The following is a 21725-nucleotide window of genomic DNA, read 5'->3' on the forward strand; positions in this document are numbered from 1 at the left end:
GTTTGCAGGATAGGAGCCAGGTGTGCCATGAGACCTGAGGTGGAAAGTTACTTCAGTCTAGCCCTTGCAAGATCCCTCCCAAGCTGGCTTCTCCTATCTCCAGGCTTTCCCTTGAGCTGACAATGAGAAGCGGTCCACCCTACAACAGGGAAAATGTTTTGGTGGTGGTAACTTTTAACCAGGCTTCAGGCTAGAAGAACAACCTGCTCTTGACCCTAGCTGGGTCCTTTCTGGGTGTTTGTGGGCTGGGCCTGTGCTCAGTGCTTCAGGGAGTCTGTCCTGGCACTGGAGTAACAGTGCATCTGACCTCATCTGTCCTGTAGCTCAGAGTGCAGGTGTGTTGCCATGGCAATTGTCATTGGCTGGCAGTAAGCAGTGAAGCACAGGCTCCTAGCTGCAGAGTCCCAGGTGAGTGCCATTCTCTTGTGTAATCCTCTGCCCCTAAGAATACTGAAAAACCTTGATTTCAGAAGTGTCAAGTGCTTGCCTTCAGACAAGGCTGAATTTATGTCTAGACGTCTGTTTCAGATTTTGCTTGGAGGCTTGCTCCCATGTCTTGGCTGGGCTCTCCTTTCCGACTGCTAAACTAAGAACTACGGCTTCAGCTTCAGATGAAGACCATCCCAGCAGAAGTGTAGTCAGGCCTGTGGTCCTCCTAAAATTTCACACTCACACCAAGCAGGTGAATCAGGGATAGAGGTCTTTCCTTCGTGTTTGGACCAAGAGCTATGAACTCCTTGTTCCCATTCTATCACCCCTGGAGCTCCATTGTCCCATCTTCATTGACTATACTTTAAAATCCACCAGCCAGGCTGTAGAGATGGCTCAGAGGACTGCTTGCTCTTCCAAAGGTCCTGAGTTCAATTCCCAGCAACCACATGGTGGCTCACAACTATCTGTAATGAAATAGGTGCCCTCTTCTGCCCGGCGGGGATATGTGCAGACAGAACACTGTATACATAATAAATGAATGAATGAATGAATGAATGAATGAATGAATGAATGAATCTTTAAAAAAAAAAAAGATCCACCAGCCTTGTGTCAGGTGCTGAGTAGTAACGTGATTGGAGGCCACTGCAGAACAGTCTAGCCTCTATGTTACACAGATGCTTGTTTGGCAGCTTCACCACAGGCCACATGACTAGAGAGAAAGCCTAAAAGCTGTAGAGACATGGCCTCTTTCAGGAAGAGAGATTCCCTACTTCTCTAATACATACTCAGCTTCATCTACATGCCAGCATGATTCCCAGTGTAGAATAGAGTGGAAGGAGAACACACTTGTAATAGAACCAACCCTGGCTCCAAATTGCTGGAATTTGAATTGTTTTGTGTGGTTTTTTGTTTGTTTGGTTGGTTGGTTAGTTGGTTGGTTAGTTAGGTTTTTTTTTTGTTTGGTTGGTTGGTTGGTTAGTTGGTTGGTTAGTTAGGTTTTTTTTTTGGTTGTTTGGTTGGTTGGTTAGTTGGTTGGTTAGTTAGGTTTTGTTTTGGTTTGGTTGGTTGGTTGGTTAGTTGGTTGGTTAGTTAGGTTTTTTTGTTTGTTTGGTGGTTGGTTGTTTTGGTGTTTGTGTGTGTATTCTGAGACAGGGTCTCACTATGTAGCCTTGGCTGGCCTGGAACTGTGCAGACCAGGCTGGCCTCAAACTCAGATATGCCTGTGTCTGCCTCCCCAGGGGCTGGGATGAAAGATGTGTGCCACCATTCCTGGGAGCTGGAATTTTTAATCTGTCTCATAATTGGCCAGTGCTACTTAATCCCTCTGTACCTCAGTTTTTGTTTATGTAAAAAGAAGACAGTATTAGTTCTCCATTGTGAGTAATGGGGGTTACATGAGACCATATATGTAAACTAGTACTAAGATGACTTTTGAAACTTTTGCTGTCATTGTAATCAACATCACTTTTAAATGGGAGAAGGTACAGAGGGGTCAAACAAAGCTACTTTGATGAAGTGACCTTTCCATGGTGCCCTAAAGTGAGCCTGTGAGTCAAGTAGACATGATGGAAGACCATCCCCAGTAATACAGAAGTCCTGAGATGGGTTCATATTTGGTGTGTTTAGGATTGGGGAATGGAGTGCTGGTAAACTAGAAAATGGCAAGGGAAGAGAAAGAATTAGGACTCAGGCCAGGCAGTGATGGTGCACTCCTTTAATCCCAGCACTCAGGAGGCAGAGGCAGGCAGATCTCTGAGTTTGAGGCCAGCCTGGTCTATAGAGTGAATTCCAGAACAGCCAGGACTATTAAACAGAGAAACCCTGTCTCGGGAAAAAGAGAAAAGAATTAGGACTTGGGCAGATATGAGTGTGGAATAAGGCAGCTGACTGTAGAGCCCTTCCTGAGGACTGCCATAGCAAACTTCAGCTTCAGTGTGAGAATTGGGGAGCTGGCTTTGGGCAGATGTGATAAGGTCTGGCTTGGGCTGGTGTGTGGAGGAGACAAGGCTACATGGGGCCAGAGGGAGAGCAGGGGATTGAGTTTTCAGCTGCCTGAAATGTATTCTGGCACTCATCATCACTTTCAATCTGGGCAGGTCTCCTCAGCAGTACCATGCATTGTTTTTGTTTTTGTTTTTTTAAGACACGGTAGATTCCCTCCGAAGCCACTGTTTCTTAGTGATTATTACTTGCCATAAAGAATTTCCCTGTAACTTGCTGGCAACTTCCTAATTAACCTTCATTCTTGTGACTTAAGTGCATGTGCAGGTTCTGTTACTAGAGGACTGGAGAAGGCAGCTCACTTTGTATTGGCAGGAAGCAGTTTCCCTTCTCCCACTTAGAGCCTTGCCCAGGGGTTGGCTTGAACTTACACTTAGACCATTGCACTTGCCAGGAGTTTAGTTCAGGTGGAGTGTGGCCAAAGGGAAGCAAAGTTTCCTGATGCTCTCTCTGCTTTTCTCCTCTAGGACCTCACCATCCCTGAGTCTAGCACTGTAAAGGGGATGATGGCCGGACCAATGGCCGCATTTAAATGGCAGCCAACCGCGAGCGAGGTAAAGAATTTTTCCTGCTGGTAGGACTGACCACGATGTCAGAACAAGCACATTGCAGATTTTCTGGCTTTGCTATGTGGTCTTCTTTCCCTTTTCCCCTTCTCTGGTTGTTTGGTTTTGTTTTATTGGAAAGCAGTACAGAAGTCTAGGAGGTAAAAATCTTCATCCTCAGGGTGCTAGTGTTTTAGGTTTGAGGTTCCAGGCAGTTTGCCTGTTGAGCATCGTATGTGGGATTATAGGCTCACTGTCATTCTTATTGTTTGGGATGGGACTACTTTTGTATTTACTGTGAATACTCTCTTCCGTAAATACTTCCCCCGTTTTGTTGCCTCTACCACCACTACCCTTGAAGAGGTAGTTTTTTCTGGGGAGGGTCTTGTGACAGGGTCTCCCTAGGTAGTCAATGCCAGCCTCAAACTAGAGATCCTTCTACCTCAGATACCCAGATAAGGAACTAGGATTACAGAAACGTAGCCACCAAGCTCAGAGAATGCAGGTCTTGATGTTTAGTATGTTGGGGTCACACTGGCTTCACTGTGCTTGCACCTGGCACTAGGCATAGTAGTAAACAGTTACGGAGATCTATGGTCGTGGCCACTGTAATCAGAATTGATCCCAGGAAGCTGAGCTCTACAAGGGTCTGGCCTCAAGTCCAAGGAGACCAGAGCTCTGAAACTAGAAGAGTACTAGAATTGCTGTGGCTTATGCAGCAAGGCCAACTGCATGCCTGGTGAACGCTTAGTGCTAAAATACAGGAGAGCTTTGTAATACTTGGTTACTAGAGTGATTGATCTTAACCTGCAGAAATATCTGTCTTTTTTGTACTTGAACCCATTTTCCCTTAACTAGAATGCAGTTTATGAAAGGCCAGAGTTGGGCCTGGTGGCACGTGCTTGCAATCTTAGTTGAGGCTGAAGCAGTAGGGTCATGGCCTGCCTGAGTAACCAAGTGAGTTGAAGGGCCAGCCTGAGTAAGTTAGATACTGTCTCAGAATAAAAAATGAAAAGAGACAGCATTCTGGAAGCAAAGACTGGTGGATCTCTATTGTCTTCAAGGCCAGCAAGAGCTATAAAGTGAGAATGTCTCAAAAAAAAAAAAAAGCTGGGCTTGGAGGTAGCGCTCAGTGGTAGAACACTTGTCTAGCATGGGCAAGACCCTAGATTCAACCCCTAGTACAGGAAATAAAAAGAGATGGTGGGGGTCGGGGGATGGTGTACACCTTTAATCCCCAAAAAGAGGCAGAGGCAGGCAGATTCCTGGGAGTTTGAGGCTAGCCTGGTCTACAGAGTGAGTTCCAGGACATCCAGGGCTACACACAGAAACTCTATCTCAAAAAATAGAAGTTTTCCAACAGCCCTGAAGGAGACTTTGTTGAAGAAACCATGCAGCAGGAGGGTGTCTCTCTTCTAGGCGAGAGGAAGTGACTTTGGTAGAGAGCAGCTCATTTGATTTCCTTGTCTTCTGATTCCAGCCAGTCAAAGATGCAGATCCTCATTTCCATCATTTTCTGTTGAGCCAAACAGAGAAGGTGAGTGCTCACATGGGGCAGACCTGTTTATGAATGCCATAGCAACAAGCTAAAGGACAGCGTAGGTCCATGAGGAAAGCAGGTGCCAGGGAAAGTAAAAATAAAAAAGTTGGGCTGGAGAGAGAGCTTAGTTAAGAGCACTGACTGCTCTTCCAGAGGTCCCTGGTTCAATTCCCAGCACCCACATGGCAGCTCACAACTGTCTGTAACTCCAGTTCCTGAGACCCAACACCCATGGCAAAACACCAATGTACATGAAATCAAAATAAATAAATAAAAATTTAAAAAGTTTTTAGAACTCAGCCACTTGTGTTGCTGGGATATCAGCAGTTGCCTTCAGAGTTTTAAGGCAGGAGGAGCTAGACATAAAGGCTATCTCCATGAGGTTGCCCATGCTGCCTGGTGCCACATCCTGTGGCTCTGTGGTCAGGATAGCTTCCCAGCCCTGTGGCTATAGCAAGAAGCTTTACTAAAGTTTGTGAGGCTGGGGGTTGGGCCAAACTTTGCAAAGACCCTATAGCAATGGGTGGTTTTGGAGGTGGGCAGATTTGATTTCCAGCCCAGCTTTTACTGACCAACTCTATAACAAGGCATGTAAGTTGACATCTCTGAAGCTCAGAGTCAGACAAACATCACCTTCAAGCAGCTATATGGAATATCGAGGTAATGAGTGTTTTCCTCCGGATTTGTTAAAATTATACAACAAAGAAATATCCTGTGTTATTATCTGATTTTAGGCCTAACCATTTAGGGAAATTACCACGTAGAACTGTTGCACTTAATAAGTTGTCTTTTTTCCTCCCTCTTTATTAGCCAGCTGTCTGTTACCAGGCAATCACAAAGAAGCTGAAAATATGTGAAGAGGTATGTAGGCTCCCTGCCTTTCAATTTTTATTTCACCTGTGGTCTCACTGTGGTCAGAGACAGCTAGATGATTATTTGTGCTCCCTATCTCTAGGAAACTGGTTCCACCTCCATCCAGGCAGCAGACAGCACAGCCGTGAATGGCAGCATCACACCCACAGACAAAAAGTAAGACCTTGGATGATGAAGCCTCCTGGAGGCTCTGGATTCTTTTAGAACTGGAGAAGTGGCACCAAGGGAGCCCTGAAGGGCTGTGTCCAGGCCTGATAAATAATTTGGCAACACTTTCACTTATCAGAGGGAGTTGTTGCTCCCGTCCCCACTTCCTGTGGGGTCCTCCCTTGGGAATAGACTCAGGTGTTGGCTCCCTAATTGTCAGTGAATCTGAGCAACTACTTCAGAAGTTCTCTGAGCCTCCCAAAAGATGGCTTGTAAAGCTTTGTCTCAGGCCCCATCCTAGATAGGGCTTCTCAGTTGGTAGATTATGTCCACAGTGCCAAGCTAAGAATTCATTTCCTTGCAGGTAGCAGAACTGCCCTTGCTGCCACTGCTAGTCTGGCGCCACTCTTGGAAATTGGGCTCAGTGTGTAAATGTACCTTGTACAGTGGGAGCTCCAAGGTTAGCCATGGGGAGAGAGAGACATGCAGGTTTTGGGAATAAACCCTTTGGTCTCACTTTACCCATTTCTCCCTGTGTCCCTCCCTGTCCTTCCCATGCACCTGTCAGCTGCTTTCTTCCTTGCCTAGATGGTGGGCCCCGACCTCCTTCATTGCTGCTTCAGCTGAGCCAGTTGAGTCTGCAGTCATTTAGTGGAAGGGGTTTCCTTACTCAGGAATTGTGTTGTGAGCACTAAAACATGAATTCTAGTATGTGCCTTCCACATAGTTCTCTCACAGACTAAAGTCAGTATCTCTTTTGACTGTACAAACTATTGAAATCCCTAGTTATACCAGGTTCTTCTTGAACTCCCCTCTGCAGTGTGCAGAAGATAGGAGCTTGTTAGATACTGATCAGGGATTGGGGGGGGGGGTGCATAGAGCCCAGAGGTGGTGGTGCACACCTGCAATCCCAGTACTTGAGAGGCTAGGCCAATGTAGGCTGCTTAAGCACAACCATGTCTAAAAAAAAGGTGAGGGCCAGGCATAGAAGGTAAGTATCCTTTAGTGAGGATTGTATTTGTTTTAAAAACAAGACCAGCACAGGACTAATGACTTGAGTCCTCATATTCTCACCCAAGACCTTGACTGCCTCTCAAGGCAACACTTTTTTGTTTGTTTGTTTTGCTTTGTTTTTTGTTTTTTGTTTTTTTTATTTTTCTAGACAGGGTTTCTCTGTGTATCCTGGCTGTCCTGGAGCTCACTCTGTAGACCAGGCTGGCCTCAAACTGACAGAGATCTACCTGGCTTCACCTCCCAAGTACTGGACCTAAAGGCGTGCGCTTCCACTGCCCAGCCAGGCATCTTAACATGAGTTTGAAGCCAGCCGCACAGAGCAGCTGACCCACACTAGTCCACACTGACATAGAACTTGTGGGACTGTTACTTGTCATGTTGGACATGCAGATACTTCTTCGTTCATACATCTCTTGAGTTTCCTAAAACACAAAAGGAAAACTATTACCCTGTCTTGATAGGCTTCATGGGAGAAATTGTACTATATAAGAGAGTTATGAATGGCAAGCATCTCAGCATAAAACCTAGTGGTCAAAAAATCATTTTGTTGAGGAAGATGGAGGCTTTGACTCACGTGACATTCTATGTGCTGAGACAGAGAGTTCAGTGCCTAGGCACTCCTGCCAGAGTGAGAGGAGCCTCCGAGTAAAGGAGTCACTTTCCAGCGGTGCCTGCAGCCTGGAGCCCAGAGAACCAAAGTTTGGAGAGGCTGCAGAGAGCCTTTGTGGGGAATCTGCAGAGAGTGTTGAGAGCTGAGAAAACCCAATAGAAAACAAGAAAATAGTGGAATTTCTGAGAGAAGAAAGGCATTTAACTATTTTGCCATGCAAGAAGAAATAAAGGTATATAAAAACCAGCTGGGTATAGTGGTTCACCCTGGATTCCAGTGCTCAGGAGTCTGACACAGGAACATTGCTCTGAGTTGAGGTTACTGAGCAACATATCGGGCCAGACTGGGCTACAACGTGAGACCCTGTCTCAATTTAAATTTAAAAAAAAAAAAAAATGTCTATTTTGCCAAAGAATTCAGGACCTAAATTCTGTCCCCAGTACCCACATGAAAAAGCCAGGCATGGTGGTACATACCTCTAATCTCAGTGCTAAGGTGACAGACAGACCACTGGGGCTCACTGGCCATCCAGCTTCACCTGCTTAGCAAGTTTCAGGCCAGTTACAACCTTGTCTCGCAAAAAGGCTGTATGTGTCTGTCATCTTCTGACCTACACATACAAAGTACAAGAACCAGAAAAGACATTTAGGCAAGATGGAGATCTCTGTACAAGTATATAAAGATAGCAGTAGTAGCAAGCAGTCCCACTGAGTTCTCCAATGGCAAGAAGGAATAAGTAGAGGAAGTTAAAGGTAGGCAAAATTTGCCATATGCACTTCAGTCGCGGCGAGTTGTGATGGCTTGAGAAGGCATTGGAAACAATGCTTTGGAGGATGTAGGTAGAGAGGCCAGGGGTGAGAGCCTGGGGGAACAGATGTCAGGGAGAAGCGGTGTATACTACTACTAGTGCCTCCTTGCCATCAACACTTGTCTCTGTGGTTTGTGGATTTGGGGCACACTATGTAGTGGTCTGCAAGCCTAGTGCATGACGTTGCTGATCAGGAAGCTATTCAGGAGCTGAAGACAGCGCTGTGCTTTGTCACTGGAGTGGAATTAGAAGCTCAGATACTCTATCAGAAGCAAGGGGGCCCACAATTCGAAGACTTGCCAATGGCCACAGAAGTCATGCTTTGGTCCCTGGTGGTCAGAGATTTAGACATGGCCATATACATTTAGGGACCCTTACTGGGCCATCCAGAAGAAGAGGTACAGTTAAGCATTGCCTAACATGAAATAACCCTGGGTTTGATGCCCAGTGTCATAAAAGAAAAACGTACATTGTTACTTGTGCTGCATGGTGGACATGCCTTTGTCTGAACTGATCAATCTTTGTCTCTTTCAGGATAGGATTTTTGGGCCTTGGCTTAATGGGAAGTGGCATTGTCTCCAACTTGCTAAAAATGGGTCACACAGTGACTGTCTGGAACCGGACTGCAGAGAAAGTAAGTATTAAGGGTGAGATTTGTCACATGGAAAGTGGAATAACTGAGGGTGGATACTCAGTGGTTCTTCTCAGTGTTCTGCACCCAGGAAAAGGAGCTAAGCTTCGTCAAGGCAGAAGGATATATAGGATGTTGTTATAAAATTTGAAGTAGTTAAAATTACTCGGAGTGTACCACACATGACCGCACATGTGTGTACGATCTGTAATTCCAGCACATAGACAATGGAGGCATGAGGATTGCCTTGCATTCTAGGCCAGCCTAGTTTATGTAGGAAGTTCCAGACCACAGTGAAACCTTTTCTCAAAAGTACAAACAAGAAAGCCTGGTGTGGTGGCGCACGCCTTTAATCCCAGCACTCAGGAGGCAGAGGCAGGTGGATCTCTGTGAGTTTTAGGCCAGCCTGGTCTACAGGGCAAGTTATGAGACACCTTGTCTCAGAGCAGGGGAAAAAAGTAAAATTGGGTTTTTGAGATAAGGTTTCTCTGTGTAGCTTTGGAGCCTATCCAGGAACTCACTCTGTAGACCAGGCTGGCCTCGAACTCACAGAGATCCGCCTGACTCTACCTCCCAACTGCTAGGATTAAAGGCGTCCACCACCACCACCGCCTGGGGGGGAAAAAAAAAATTGAAGTATAAGTGGTGAGCTAGAAAAATGGCTCAACAGTTAATAGTACTTGCAGAGGACCAGGGTTCAGGTCTCAGTGTTGTTACGATGGCTCATAGCTATCATAACTCCAGGTCAAGGGATCTGACATCCTCTTAAGGCCTTTGAGGCAACCAGGTGCACATATGGTATATATACATATATTCAAGCATATTCATCTATATAAAATATATAAATCTTTAAATAAAAAGGGAGGGGCAAGTGTCTCTCCTGTTACTGCCATGCCCACTGTTCTTTGCAGTAAATGTACTAAGCAAACCTGTTTTCTTTCTAAAATATAATTGAGTGGGGAAGATGGGTAGTATTAACTAGCTTGCTGTTCACTGAGGTTCTAAGTTCAAACCCCTAATATCCACATAAAAGCTGAACCTCTCCAATTAATTTTTAATTAAAATTGAGGCCAGTTTAGGAAGACACTAGATGTTGATCTCTGGCCTCCATGTACATGTGCACATGAGTCCACACACATGTGCACCTGTAAACATAAGAACATACCAATAATAAAAAATATATATTTAAAAATTCAAAAGATGGGGCACTCAGAACTCTCACTTAGCCTGGAAACAAAACCTAAAGCTTCATTCCCAGATGGCTACCATAGAACTCTAAGCTCCTGAAGTAGACTAGACAGCACTGGCCTCCAACAAAGGCTGCTCATTACAAGGTAGGTAAGGAGGAGCAGCAAAGACTGATCAGAGAAGTATTTTCAGGAAATTTGCCAAGACCATCTATAAACAATTTCTAAAGACCATCTATAAACAATCAAAATTCTCTAAAGAAAAAGGTAAATAGTGGGGGCTGGAGAGATGGCTCAGCAGTTAAGAGCACTGGCTGCTCTTCCAGAGGTCCTGAGTTCAATTACCAGCAACCTCGTGGTAGCTTACAACCATCTATGATGGGATCTGATTCCCTTTTCTGATATGCATGTGGACAGAGCACTCATATACATAAAATACATGAATAAGTAAATCTTTTTGTAAAAGATAACTAGTTTTGTTTATAGTTTTTTTGTCTGTTTGTTTGTTTGTTTGTAAAGTGTTACTTTTGAGACAGGGTCTCACTATATAGCACTGGCTTTACCTGGAACTCGATGTGAGTTCAAGGCTGACCTTAAACTCCCAGAGATCCACCTCCTGCCTCCCAAGTGCTAAGATTAATCCTTAAGATTTTATTTTTATTTTATATGTACTTTATATTTATATTTATTTTATGTGTATGAATGTTTTGCCTGTATGTATGTATGTATACACACTACATGCATGCCCGGTGCCCTTGGAAGTCAAAAGAGGGTGTTGGATCCTCTGGAACTGGAGTTGCAAAGGTTGTGAGCTGCCATGTGGATGCTGGGAATAAAACCCAAGTCCTTTGGAAAAACAGCAAGTACTCTTAACTGCTGAACCATCTCTACAGTTCTAGATCAATAGTTATTGGATAATAATTTTCCAAAACAAAATTAGACAGTATTGAATGTCTACCAATTCAAAGTAGTTGTGGCAGTATGTTAAGAAAAGACAGATATGGTTCAGTGTGTGCAGTGGTAAAGATGCTTGCTGCCAAGACTGACAACCTGTGTTAGTCCCCAGAACCCATGCAGTAGAAAGAAAACTGGCTCCAGCAAATTGTTCTGTGACCTTCATGTGTGTACATGCATACGCATACACCCAGATAAAATTAATGCAATTAAAAATAAACATTTTAGCCGGGCGGTGGTGACGCACACCTGTAATCCCAGCACTCAGGAGGCAGAGGCAGGTGGATCTCTGTGAGTTCAAGGCCAGCCTGGTCTACAGAGCTAGTCCAGGATAGACTCCAAAGCTACAGAGAAACCCTGTCTCGAAAAACCAAAACAAATAAATTAATAAACATTTTAGAGGTTCTAGAGAGAGGCTCAGCAGTTAAGAACACTGTTTTGTTTAGTCTTGCAGAGGATACAATGTCAGTTTCAGAACTGACATGGTAGCTTACAAGCATCCATAACTCCAGATCCAGGGAATCTAGCACCTTCAGCTGAGCCCCAACAGCACCAAGCACACATGTGGTGCATATTCTTACATGCAGGCAAAACACTCTTTTACATAGAAAATAAACTTCTTAAAGTTAAGAAAAAAAGAAGAAAGAAAGCAAAACCTACTTACAATATAATGTGCCCAAGTTATTCTTATTATCTCTTTAAATATGTTTTTGGTTTTTTTTTTTTTGGTTTTTCGAGATAGAGTTTTTCTGTGTAGCCCTGGCTGTTCTGGATAGATGAAGCTGGCCTCGAACGCAGAGAGCTGTCTGCTTCTGCCTCCTGAATGCTGAGATTAAAGGCATTGCCACCTCTGCCCAACTTTCACTTTCAATATATCTTATGGAGGAAATGTACACCAAAATACCAGTAATCTGTTTTACATGATATTTTGGATGATATTAACTTTAGACAAAAAGAAGTTAGGTCTTCGAGACCCTTTGTAAGTCTTAGCCTGGCTGCAGTATTTGGAACCACCCAAGAGGGAATGGTGGTCAGAAGAAAGGAACCCCACAGCCCAGCCCTGCTCCCTCTGCATGTGCTAGTGACTCAGGTCACTAGGCTGGTTTTGCCACCGCTCTACTCACACAGAGGAGCTGGACATAGGCACTGTTCGTATCCTAGTCTTCAAACTGCCAGCCTTCAACAGACACTGGCTTTGTGTTTGTAAATAGCATCTCATTCTAGATACCATGTCTGTCCACAAAAACAGGATAATCTATAAAGTCTCTGGAGGTCAGGCTTCGAGCTCAGCCTCCTGCCTTGGGAGACCAGCCAGAGGTCCACACATCTCTGGCCTGTCCAGCATGTTTATTGTGCATTGCATGCAGCTCACGTTAGGATCTGTGACTTTTGCAGTGTGATTTGTTCATCCAGGAGGGGGCCCGCCTAGGAAGAACCCCCGCGGAAGTCGTTTCAACTTGTGACATCACTTTCGCCTGTGTGTCGGATCCAAAGGCAGCCAAGGACGTAAGGATTCCCCTTCCCTCTGCATCTCAGGTCGTAGCCAAGAGAGCTGGCTGGCCTCCTCCCCTTCTCCCCTGCACACTGAGTGAGTGTTTGCATGTGGGGGGATATCCCATCTGGGGGCAATCTCCTATTGAGAAAGATGTTGTCAAAGTTGAATACAGACTTCCTTTAATTCAAAATGAAGAACTTCTAGGGTCCTTAAAGTCTGCTGAAACATTTTTCTGAACTGGTTCCAGGTAGTCTATTGAGCTGGACTGTTTGTGGCTAAGTGTGCCTTTCTTTGGTCTAAGGGCCAACTCCTGTTTTAACTATTGCTGAATTTGCATGTGTTACAAAGTCAAGTGCTCCTTAGTGATCCTCTTAAACTGTGAGTGATCTAGTCCAAAGAAGCCTCCGTAATAAATAATGAGATTCTGTCTTTTAAACCATTGGAAGAGAACACAAAGATAAAAGGAAACATTCTGGAAGGCCTGTTTTTGGTTATGTTTTTGTTTTTTTTAAACAAAATCTGAAACTTATTAAATAGGTAGACCAGGCTGGCCTGGAATTCACGGAAATCCCTCTGACTGTAATTACTTTTCTGTCCCATACATATTAAGTGACTCTTTCCTTTTTATTTTTAATAGTTAATTTCTGATCAGGAAATGAGTCCCAAAAAAACAACAGACTGTGTTCTGCAGGAACTTCTGAGCACTTAACTGCAAGCCTGGGCTGTTACTTCTCCATTGTGTCTCTACAGCTGGTGCTGGGCCCCAGTGGTGTGCTGCAAGGGATCCGCCCTGGGAAGTGCTATGTGGACATGTCAACGGTGGATGCGGATACAGTCACCGAGCTGGCCCAGGTAGCAGCCTTATCTAGGCTGGCTCTGGATCATCTTTTCAGTGGGAGCCCAAGACCCAGGCTGACCACACCCAAGTACGGGCAGTTTGGTTACACTAGAGCCAAAGCCAGAACGGACGTCTTCGGGAACCTTGGGACTAGCCTCTTGACTGTCCCCCTTCAGAGCCTCAGCTGGTTGGAGCTGCCATGGAAGGTCACTGCAGGCTAGTAGACAGGAGGCCCCATGCTGTCAGCCCTCCTGCAGTGAGAAGCCTCCAGACTGCCAGTGTGGCCTTTTTTGGCTTAAGCAGCTGTCTACAGTTGAGTCTAGCATAGTGTCCTCCTCCCAATCTTCTGGGCCCACTTGTGTTCTGAGGGTGGCTGAGTTCAGTGATGGGCAGGGTCCAGTGGGCAGGAATTTAGCCAAGGTATCTGTATGGCCATGTTTGCCCCTTGGTCTCTGAGAACCAGAATGCTGGGAAACAGGATGCAGACCCTAGCTCCCTTCTTCCTTTTTGTGACTCACATCGGTTTAAAGGATAGCCTGTCTGACCCACTATGGTAGTAGTAGGCTTTGGAACCTTAATGAGATAGCCACATGCTAACATACCCTATGATGAGGCACTGTGACCCCCATGTTTCTTCCTCCATATTTGGAGAAGCAACACCCATCAGAAGCTGTGGCTTTCCTTACAGGTGATTGTATCCAGAGGGGGGCGCTTTCTGGAAGCCCCAGTCTCAGGGAATCAGCAACTGTCCAATGACGGGATGTTGGTGATCTTAGCAGCTGGAGACAGGGGCTTGTATGAGGACTGCAGCAGCTGCTTCCAGGCGATGGGGAAGACTTCCTTCTTTTTAGGTAACATATCTGCCCACCTGTCTGGACATGTTGGACTTGAAGGTTTGGGGGCATGGGAGCACATTGGTGACAGTGTCTGTCCTGTGTGGGCTTCTCACCAGGCTCCCTGAAAGAAGGCTTCTTTTTCCAGGCACAATTAGTACCTAGGAGAAAAAGGAGCCTGTCCTATCCGGGACAGATGAAAGAGGTTTTCAGAGTGCATGGGTGAGGGCAGATAGAGATGACCTGCTTATAGGATTCTTGAGACATGACCTTTACCCTGCAGGTGAAGTTGGCAATGCAGCCAAGATGATGCTGATTGTGAACATGGTCCAAGGGAGCTTCATGGCTACCATCGCTGAGGGGCTTACACTGGCCCAGGTGACAGGCCAGTCACAGCAAACACTCTTGGACATCCTCAATCAGGGACAGTTGGCCAGCATCTTCCTGGACCAGAAGTGCCAAAGTAAGTGGCATCCCGTCTTGCATTTTTGTTTTCTTTAGAACTGAGCAGCTGGGCCAGACCATCCAGGAGAGAGGGTCCTTTCATGGCTCATTATGTTAAAGGAGCCCCTTTCCAGCCAGTCCTTGACTCAGTCAGAGGTACCCAGGGACACGGTGAATGGTTTTTGAGGCCCCAGGCTAGAGCTCCCAGTCTTTTGGAGATGGGGAGGGACAGGGCTAGGCCTTTTGGCAATGCTGGAGGTGAGCATGATACTCTAAGGCACTTTTCATGTAGGTCTTTTTTTTTTTTTTTTTTTGAGCTGAGGATCGAACCGCGAACGCTCTACCACTGAGCTAAATCCCCAACCCTCATGTAGGTCTTTAAACTTCTGATGAATGGCTTTCCCTCCTCAGATATCCTACAAGGAAACTTTAAACCTGACTTCTACCTGAAGTACATTCAGAAGGATCTCCGCCTGGCTATTGCACTGGGTGATGCCGTCAACCACCCCACCCCCATGGCAGCTGCAGCCAATGAGGTAACTTGACATCAAGTGGTCCAGGCCCTGGATTCTTTCCTCTAGTTGTTTGTTATTTCTGTCCTGCTTGCTTAGCTTTTCTTCCCATGTTATTGAAGAGGGTCTTGTTAGACCTCCTGAGTGCTTGGATTACAGGTGTGTACCCCTACACCTAACTCTTAAGTTTTCTTTGTTTTGTTTTTGGTTTTTTACCTTTTGTGTTTTTGAGACAGGGTTTCTCTGTGTAGTCCTAGATGCCTGGAACTCACTCTGTAGACTTTGTACTCAAGAGATCCTCCTGCCTCTCCTTCCCTAGTGCTGGGATCAAAGGCATGTGCTACCACCTCCTGGCTAAATTTTTATATTTTATTCTCACTACACTGAACCAAGAAAGGAAAAGAACACCATGTGTAGAATTGTACTGTTCCTGTCTTTGAATTAGGATCTGGATTCTTTCTGTGTAGTTCTGAAGGAGGAACCCTAGGCAACAGTTCTAGACCTACCTATGACATGAGCCTGAGAGCTATACATTCCCTTCTGAACCATTGTAATTTATTGTTATTATTTTCTTCATGATTTCTTCTTTGCTCTGTGGATTATTCTAAAGTTTGTCTATCCAAGTACTGCAGTACATACCTGTAGCCTTAGTTACTCAGGAAGCAGAAGGTTCAAAGCCAGCCTGCACAACTTAGTAAGAATCAGTCTCAGAAATAAGTTATTGAAAAAGACAACAGGAGGGGCGAAGATGACTCACTTCAATCCCTAACGCCATGAAAGAAGTTTAAAACGGGATGTGAGTTTGTGCAGTGGCTGCTTTGTGTTGTTCAGTTATTATCAGAGTGGTCGACTGTTCTCATAGTTCAGCTGTGACTGGAATTCCTGTTCCTCTCCTTTAATTCTGCCCTTCTCATACAGGATTTCATTTTATAGCTAAGGCTGTCTTGAATCTCATTAGGCAGCCCAGACTAGTCTCAAATTTAAAATCCTCCTGCCTCAGTGTCCATAGTGCTAGGATTACAGGTGTATTTTAGCACACCTGACTGAATTGTGCCGTGTTTACATGGCCTGTCGGGGCTTGTATTTTCATCCTTGCTCAGTGTCTTCTTCCAGTTGCAGTGCTGTCTCCGTTCACTTCATTTCAAATACTGTACGTGTCATTTCACAGTCACTTTTGAGAACTTTCTTTTGGAAAAAGAGCCCCTGTTGTCCTGGCTGCTTCTTTATGCCTGGCCTCACATCTTCTCTCCCATCAGTCTCTTAAGTAGCTGGAATTTTAGTTTCCATTTCATTTGTTTTTTTAATCACTTTAAAAAAAGATTGATTTTCACTTGGGAGGCAGAGCCAGGCGGATCTTGTGAGTTCAAGGCCAGCCTGGTCTACAGAGCGAAATCCAGGACAGGCACCAAATCTACACAGAAACCCTGTCTCGAAAAGCCAAAAGAAAAAAAGATTTATTTTTGATGATGTGTGCACATGAATGCTGGTATCCACAGAGACCAAAGATGTCAGACCCCCCGTGGAGATACAGGCAGTTGTGAGCCACTTAAAGCAGGCTCTCTACAAGAGCACCAAATGTTCTTCACTACTGAGCCATCTCTGCACCCCCCAGTTTAATTTCCAACCATGGGCTCTTAGCAGGGAATTACTTTTGTATTTGCAGCTTCTTCATAAAGCTCATCTTAGATGTGGTTAAGAAGGTTCTTTATAGGGCTAGCACTGGGAGAGCTTCTTAGTGGGCCCAGGTTGTTTCTGCTCTGGCTGCAGAATTTGGGTTCATTTCGCACTAGAAAATAGATTATGACTGCTGCTGCTGCTGCTGCTGCTAGTGGTGGTGCTGGTGGACGCCTTTAATCCCAGCACTCGGGAGGCAGAGCCAGGTGGATCTCTGTGAGTTCAAGGCCAGCCTGGGCTACCAAATGAGTTCCAGGAAAGGTGCAAAGCTACACAGAGAAACCCTGTCTCAGAAGAAAAAAAAAAAAAATGGGTTGGAGATTTAGCTTAGTGGTAGAGCGCTCGCCTAGCAAGCGCAAGGCCCTGGGTTCAATCCTCAGCTCAAAAAAAAAAAAGAACATAGATTATGAAATCCCTGGATCATGTGAGTTCAGGCTCTGCACTGCACAAGACCCTGAGGGAGGGTTCCCATTAGCACGTGCCCCTGTATTTCAGAGTAATTGGATTTGGAAGCTGTCCTTTTAACATTTGTTTCTATCAGTCCCTTTCTTCTTTTCTCTAAGGTTATCTGGGTGTGGGTTAGAATGTCACTTTCATTCATATCTGGGCTTTTGACAGTACTTTGCTTTTCTGTAGTGGTTGTTGTCAGTAGTCATACCTTAACTTGATGACCTCAGAATTCATCCTATTCCTTTCAGCTGGAAAGCTGCTAAGAGTTTCTTATCAAACCAGGCAGATCTCTGAGTTTTAGGGCAGTCTGGTCTGTCGGTCTACAGAGTTAGTTCCAGAAAAGCCAGGGCTGTTACTCAGAGAAACCCTGTCTCAACAACAACAAAAAATCTTATCGCATTCCTGCCAGCGATAGTATTCTTGGTGTTTGGTCTAGAAAGCTCCTACGTTAACAGATTCACCCGAGCTGTATGTATTCTCCTTTATAGTGGCTCTACTTGGACTGTTCAGCTGCCCTGCTGCCTGTCACACAGTGGCTTTGATTCTTTTCAAGCCTTTATGTAACTAGAGTCGTAGATGGCTGCTGTTGCCATACTCTCCTCTAGCTTCTGGGAACATGCTGGTGTACAGGCAGCTCTCCTCTTCTCCACAGTGCTTATATTTTAATAGAGGAAACAAAATGAGCTGGAAGCTTTTAAACAAGTAAAGATTTCAGAGTGTAAGAAATAGAGTTTGGGGGAAGTCGGCTATGCTGGAGAGAAGGCTCAGCAGTTAAGAATGTGCCCAGATGCAGGCAAAGCACCCATACACATAAAATAATTTGCCAGCCTGGGCTACCAAGTGAGTTCCAGGAGAGGCGCAAAGCTACACAGGGAAACCCTGTCTCGAAAAAACCAAAGAAATAAAATAATTTAATTCCAGCGCTCAGAAGGCATATCCAGTCTGATCTTAGGGAGTTTGAAGCCAGCCTGGTCTACATAATGAGTTCTAGGTCAGCCAGAGCTACATAGTAAAATCCTGTCTTTAAAAAATAATAATAAAAATTAATAAACAATACAGGCAGATCTCTGTGAGTTTGAGGCCAGCCTGGTCTACAGAGCAAGTTCCAGGACAACAAGACTGTTAGAGAAACTCCCTTGGGAGGGGGGGGGGGATTAATAAACCAGGTATGATATTGTGCCCCCTATGCTTATGACCTCAGCACATGGGAAGTAGAGGCAGGGATATCAGGAGTCCAAGATCATCCTCAGTTATATCTTCAGTTCAAAACAAGCTTAGGTTAGGGTGTAGACAAAAATTAAAAAGCTATATATGGGTTGGGGATTTAGCTCAGTGGTAGAGCACTTGCCTAGCAAGCACAAGGCCCTGGGTTCGATCCTCAGCTCAAAAAAAAAAAAAAAAAAAAAGCTGTATATGGTATCACACATCTTTAATCCCAGCTCTCTAGAAGGAGAGGCAAGACAGATTGCAGAATTTAAGGCCAACATGGTCTACGTAATGAGTTCCAGGAGAGCTAGGGGGCTACATCGTGAGAAGGGGGAAAAAAAACATGAGGTCATTGTAGGCTCTACAGGAAAGCCCTATTAAACAACAGTAAAACTCAGACACTGGGGCTGATGGCTCAGAAGTCAAGAGCAATGGCTGCTTTTGCAGAAGACCTAGGTTCAATACCCAGCACCCTCAGGGCAGTTCACAACTCTCTGTAACTCCAGTTCCAGAGGATCCAACACCCTTTTTTGGCCTCTAAGAACACAGATGGTACACAGATATATGAAATAATAAAATAACATTTACAGGTAGCAGGTAAATCAAAGGGCACACAGCTGCTATGTTGATCAGGGGCTCAAAGGAGCCTTTTTAAAGTTGGTTAAGAGGTGCCAACCATTTTGTTTGTTTGTTTTTGTTTTTGTTTTTGAGACAGGGTTTCTCTGTAGCTTTGGAGCCTGTCCTAGACTAGCTCTGTAGACCAGGCTGACCTCGAACTCACAAAGATCCACCTGCCTCTGCCTCCTGAGTGCTGGGATTCAGGCGTGCACCACCACCACCAGGCTGGTGCCAATAATTTTTAAGCAAGTATTCCATGCAGCAGGAACAATAGGGCACAGTGGCCCTGGGGCAGTAAAACATTCCTTTTTTTTTCTGTATTGAGGGCTGCCACCACGACTCCTAAAGGACTGAACACTTCACGTCTCTGAGTACATGTAGTCCTCTGAGTAAAGTTATGCAGGTTATGACTGTTGCTTCTGCAGATCAAGCTGTAGCAGAAGCCCACAGAAGCTGGGGCATTGCCCCACATCAAGCCAGATTTATACCCAGACATCCCAAGCTCCAGGTCCTGCCTGCTAAGCAACAGACAAGGATCATCTGGAAATGCCTCCAAGTATTAGGGCTAGGGCTCTACACAGTAGCTCTGTAGCTAGAGATTGACATCTGCCTCTTTTTTTTCCCAGGTATACAAAAGAGCCAAGGCACTGGACCAGTCTGACAATGATATGTCTGCCGTGTACCGAGCCTACATACACTAAGCCTTGTCCACCCATCTACCCCTCCCATCTTCCCTCTGGCCTCTCCTCCCAGTGTGGGGTCAGGGTTCTGGGACTCAGCTCTGGACCAGTCACCTGTCTCCATTTCCTTTTATGCAGACTTGAGACTTGCATCAGCACAGTAAAGAGCAACATTCTCCCTCCCTGAGGCCCTGGGCAGGGACTTGAGAATCTCCACAGTGGCTGTGAAGAAGCTCTTGAGCTGGGCATTGGCCCTGGAGCAGGAGGCTGTGTATTCTCTCTCTGTTTCTCCTATGTTCTCTGTCTCTGTCTCTCTGTCTCTCTCTCTGTCTCTCTCTGTCTCTCTCTCTCACACACACACACACACACATACACACACACTCACACCTTACCCACCCTGGGATAGAAGCTGCCCAGAAACTGCTGCCTGGCTTCTTCCAAGCTTGTCTTATCTCAGTCCCCTTCTGGTCAAGGGACTAGTGGAACTAGAATTGGCAGGGAGCACAGGAAGCCTTCTTTCAACCTCCCCAGAAAAGAGGCTGGCAGTGGGTCCATGGCTGCCCCCTCTGGACCCCTGGAAGGAGAGGCCCCTGAGCCATCATGAACCAGCAGACTCCCAAAGGAGGCTCTGTGGGCCTCCAGCTGAGGAGGATTTTCCTATAGACACTACCATTATGCAGCAGCTCCCAGAATGCCTTTGTGAACTGAAGAGAGACCAGCATGGCCACACAGACACCTCTTTAGGGGGAGCAGAGCCCACTGGCTCCCGCTCCCTGGCTGCTGGCTCTGTGGCTGGAGCTTGCTCCTCCCAGGAGGTTTTGTTTGGATTTGCATTCCAGCCCATGGGAAAGGGTCTTGAGGGCACTAGGAGCAGTGGAGTGTCGGGGTGGCTCCTTCCTCTTTCCGTTAATGGCAGTCTCCTCTGCCAGGCCACCTGATCAGCCTGCTCTACACAGGTCCCCTGCATGCCTCTCTTTCCCTTTTCCTCCCATGGAGATAGTATTTATGTCCCATCCTGTTTTGGCCCAGACCCAGCCTGACCAACACCAATAATAAACATTTCACAGATGAGCATTTCATAGGCTGGGTTTTTGAGGCAGAACCTCACTTCTGCCAGTATCAGTGGTTCCAACTAAGTCCTAGGTTTGCTGGGACAGAAGAGAACTGGGTCCTGTTCTAGTAACCTAACTGCCCTCAGAGGTGGAGCCAGTCATCTGTCGGCCCTAGCATTTCTCCTTGGAGATGGGACCAGAGAGGCTTAGAATGTCACAGGAGAGGGATCGCCTGAGGGGTGTCTGCCTTCCTCCTCATGAGTTTGGATTTCCAAAGCTGCAATTTAGACTTTCCACTGGGAAAAACCTGGGATAAGGATCTCAGGACATGGGCATGGAGCAACAAATGCTTGTGGGGTTCAGCACAACTGCTCATTCACTGGGATGCTGACCCTTTTTCTGTCTGGACACATCCTGTCTTGGTCCTGGGGGTCGGGGTTGGGAAGATGCTGTAAGGAAACCGGTTAGTCAATGTTGTCTTAATATTGTTGACAATTCTGTAAAGTTCCTTTTTATGACTATTTCTGTTTAAGCTATTTCACCTTTCGTTTTGAAATCCTTCCCTTTTAAGGAGAAAATGTGACATTGTGAAAATACCTGTAAGAAAGCCCCTCCTTCCCCTTTTCCTTTTAATGACAAATCTAGGTGATTAAGGTTGTGAATTTTTATTTTCGCTTTGTTTTTAATGAGCATTTGTCCTTCAGAATAGGATTGTGTGATAATGTTTAAATGGCAAAAACAAAACATGATTTTGTGCAATTAACAAAGCTACTGCAAGAGAAAAGAAAAATAAAACATTTCTTGGTACCACAGCTGTGCCACTTGTGCCAGAGCGCTTTGGGGACCTAGAATGGGAGCTAGAGGGCATCCGTGGCCAGGCCTTCCAATGTCAGCCCAGCTGAGCCCTCCCTCTGCGTCACTACAGAGCGGGCGCCACCTGGCGGGACAATGCAGGGACGGCGCAGTGAGGGACGGCCCCGCTGCCCAATCAGTAAGCAGTAGGGCGAAGTTAGTTGCCGTAGCGCCCCGCCCCTGCTGAATAGCAAGGGTTAAGGAGGGCGGGTGGGCGGTGAAGCGTGGCCCGTCCTCCTGGTGAGCCACGAGCAGTAGCTGGTTGTATGAGGCGTAACCGGCTTGGGGGCGGAGCTTGTGCTCGATCTGCCAATCGGTCGCGGGAGGAG

The 21725-nt window shown here is 45.8% G+C and overlaps 1 protein-coding gene across 2 annotated transcripts in view; it reads left to right on the top strand.

Annotated features, from left to right (window-relative positions):
* Glyr1 (glyoxylate reductase 1 homolog) overlaps nt 1–19815 on the top strand; it is a 34875-nt gene extending 15060 nt beyond the window's left edge. The window contains exons 6-16 of one of the 2 annotated variants that reach the window (XM_036196243.1): nt 2901–2987; nt 4459–4515; nt 5329–5379; nt 5474–5547; nt 8505–8604; nt 12138–12248; nt 12988–13089; nt 13764–13926; nt 14192–14371; nt 14764–14888; nt 19439–19815. In XM_036196243.1, the coding sequence (XP_036052136.1) occupies nt 2901–2987; nt 4459–4515; nt 5329–5379; nt 5474–5547; nt 8505–8604; nt 12138–12248; nt 12988–13089; nt 13764–13926; nt 14192–14371; nt 14764–14888; nt 19439–19513 (1125 nt within the window). In that variant the 3' untranslated portion in view covers nt 19514–19815. The remainder of the gene's footprint in view (nt 1–2900; nt 2988–4458; nt 4516–5328; nt 5380–5473; nt 5548–8504; nt 8605–12137; nt 12249–12987; nt 13090–13763; nt 13927–14191; nt 14372–14763; nt 14889–19438) is intronic. The other variant, XM_036196244.1, reaches the window with a different exon arrangement.
* The last annotated feature ends 1910 nt before the right edge of the window (nt 19816–21725 follow it).

This window comes from Onychomys torridus, chromosome 8 (genome assembly GCF_903995425.1).
Source record: "Onychomys torridus chromosome 8, mOncTor1.1, whole genome shotgun sequence".
Classification (NCBI taxonomy): domain Eukaryota; kingdom Metazoa; phylum Chordata; class Mammalia; order Rodentia; family Cricetidae; genus Onychomys; species Onychomys torridus.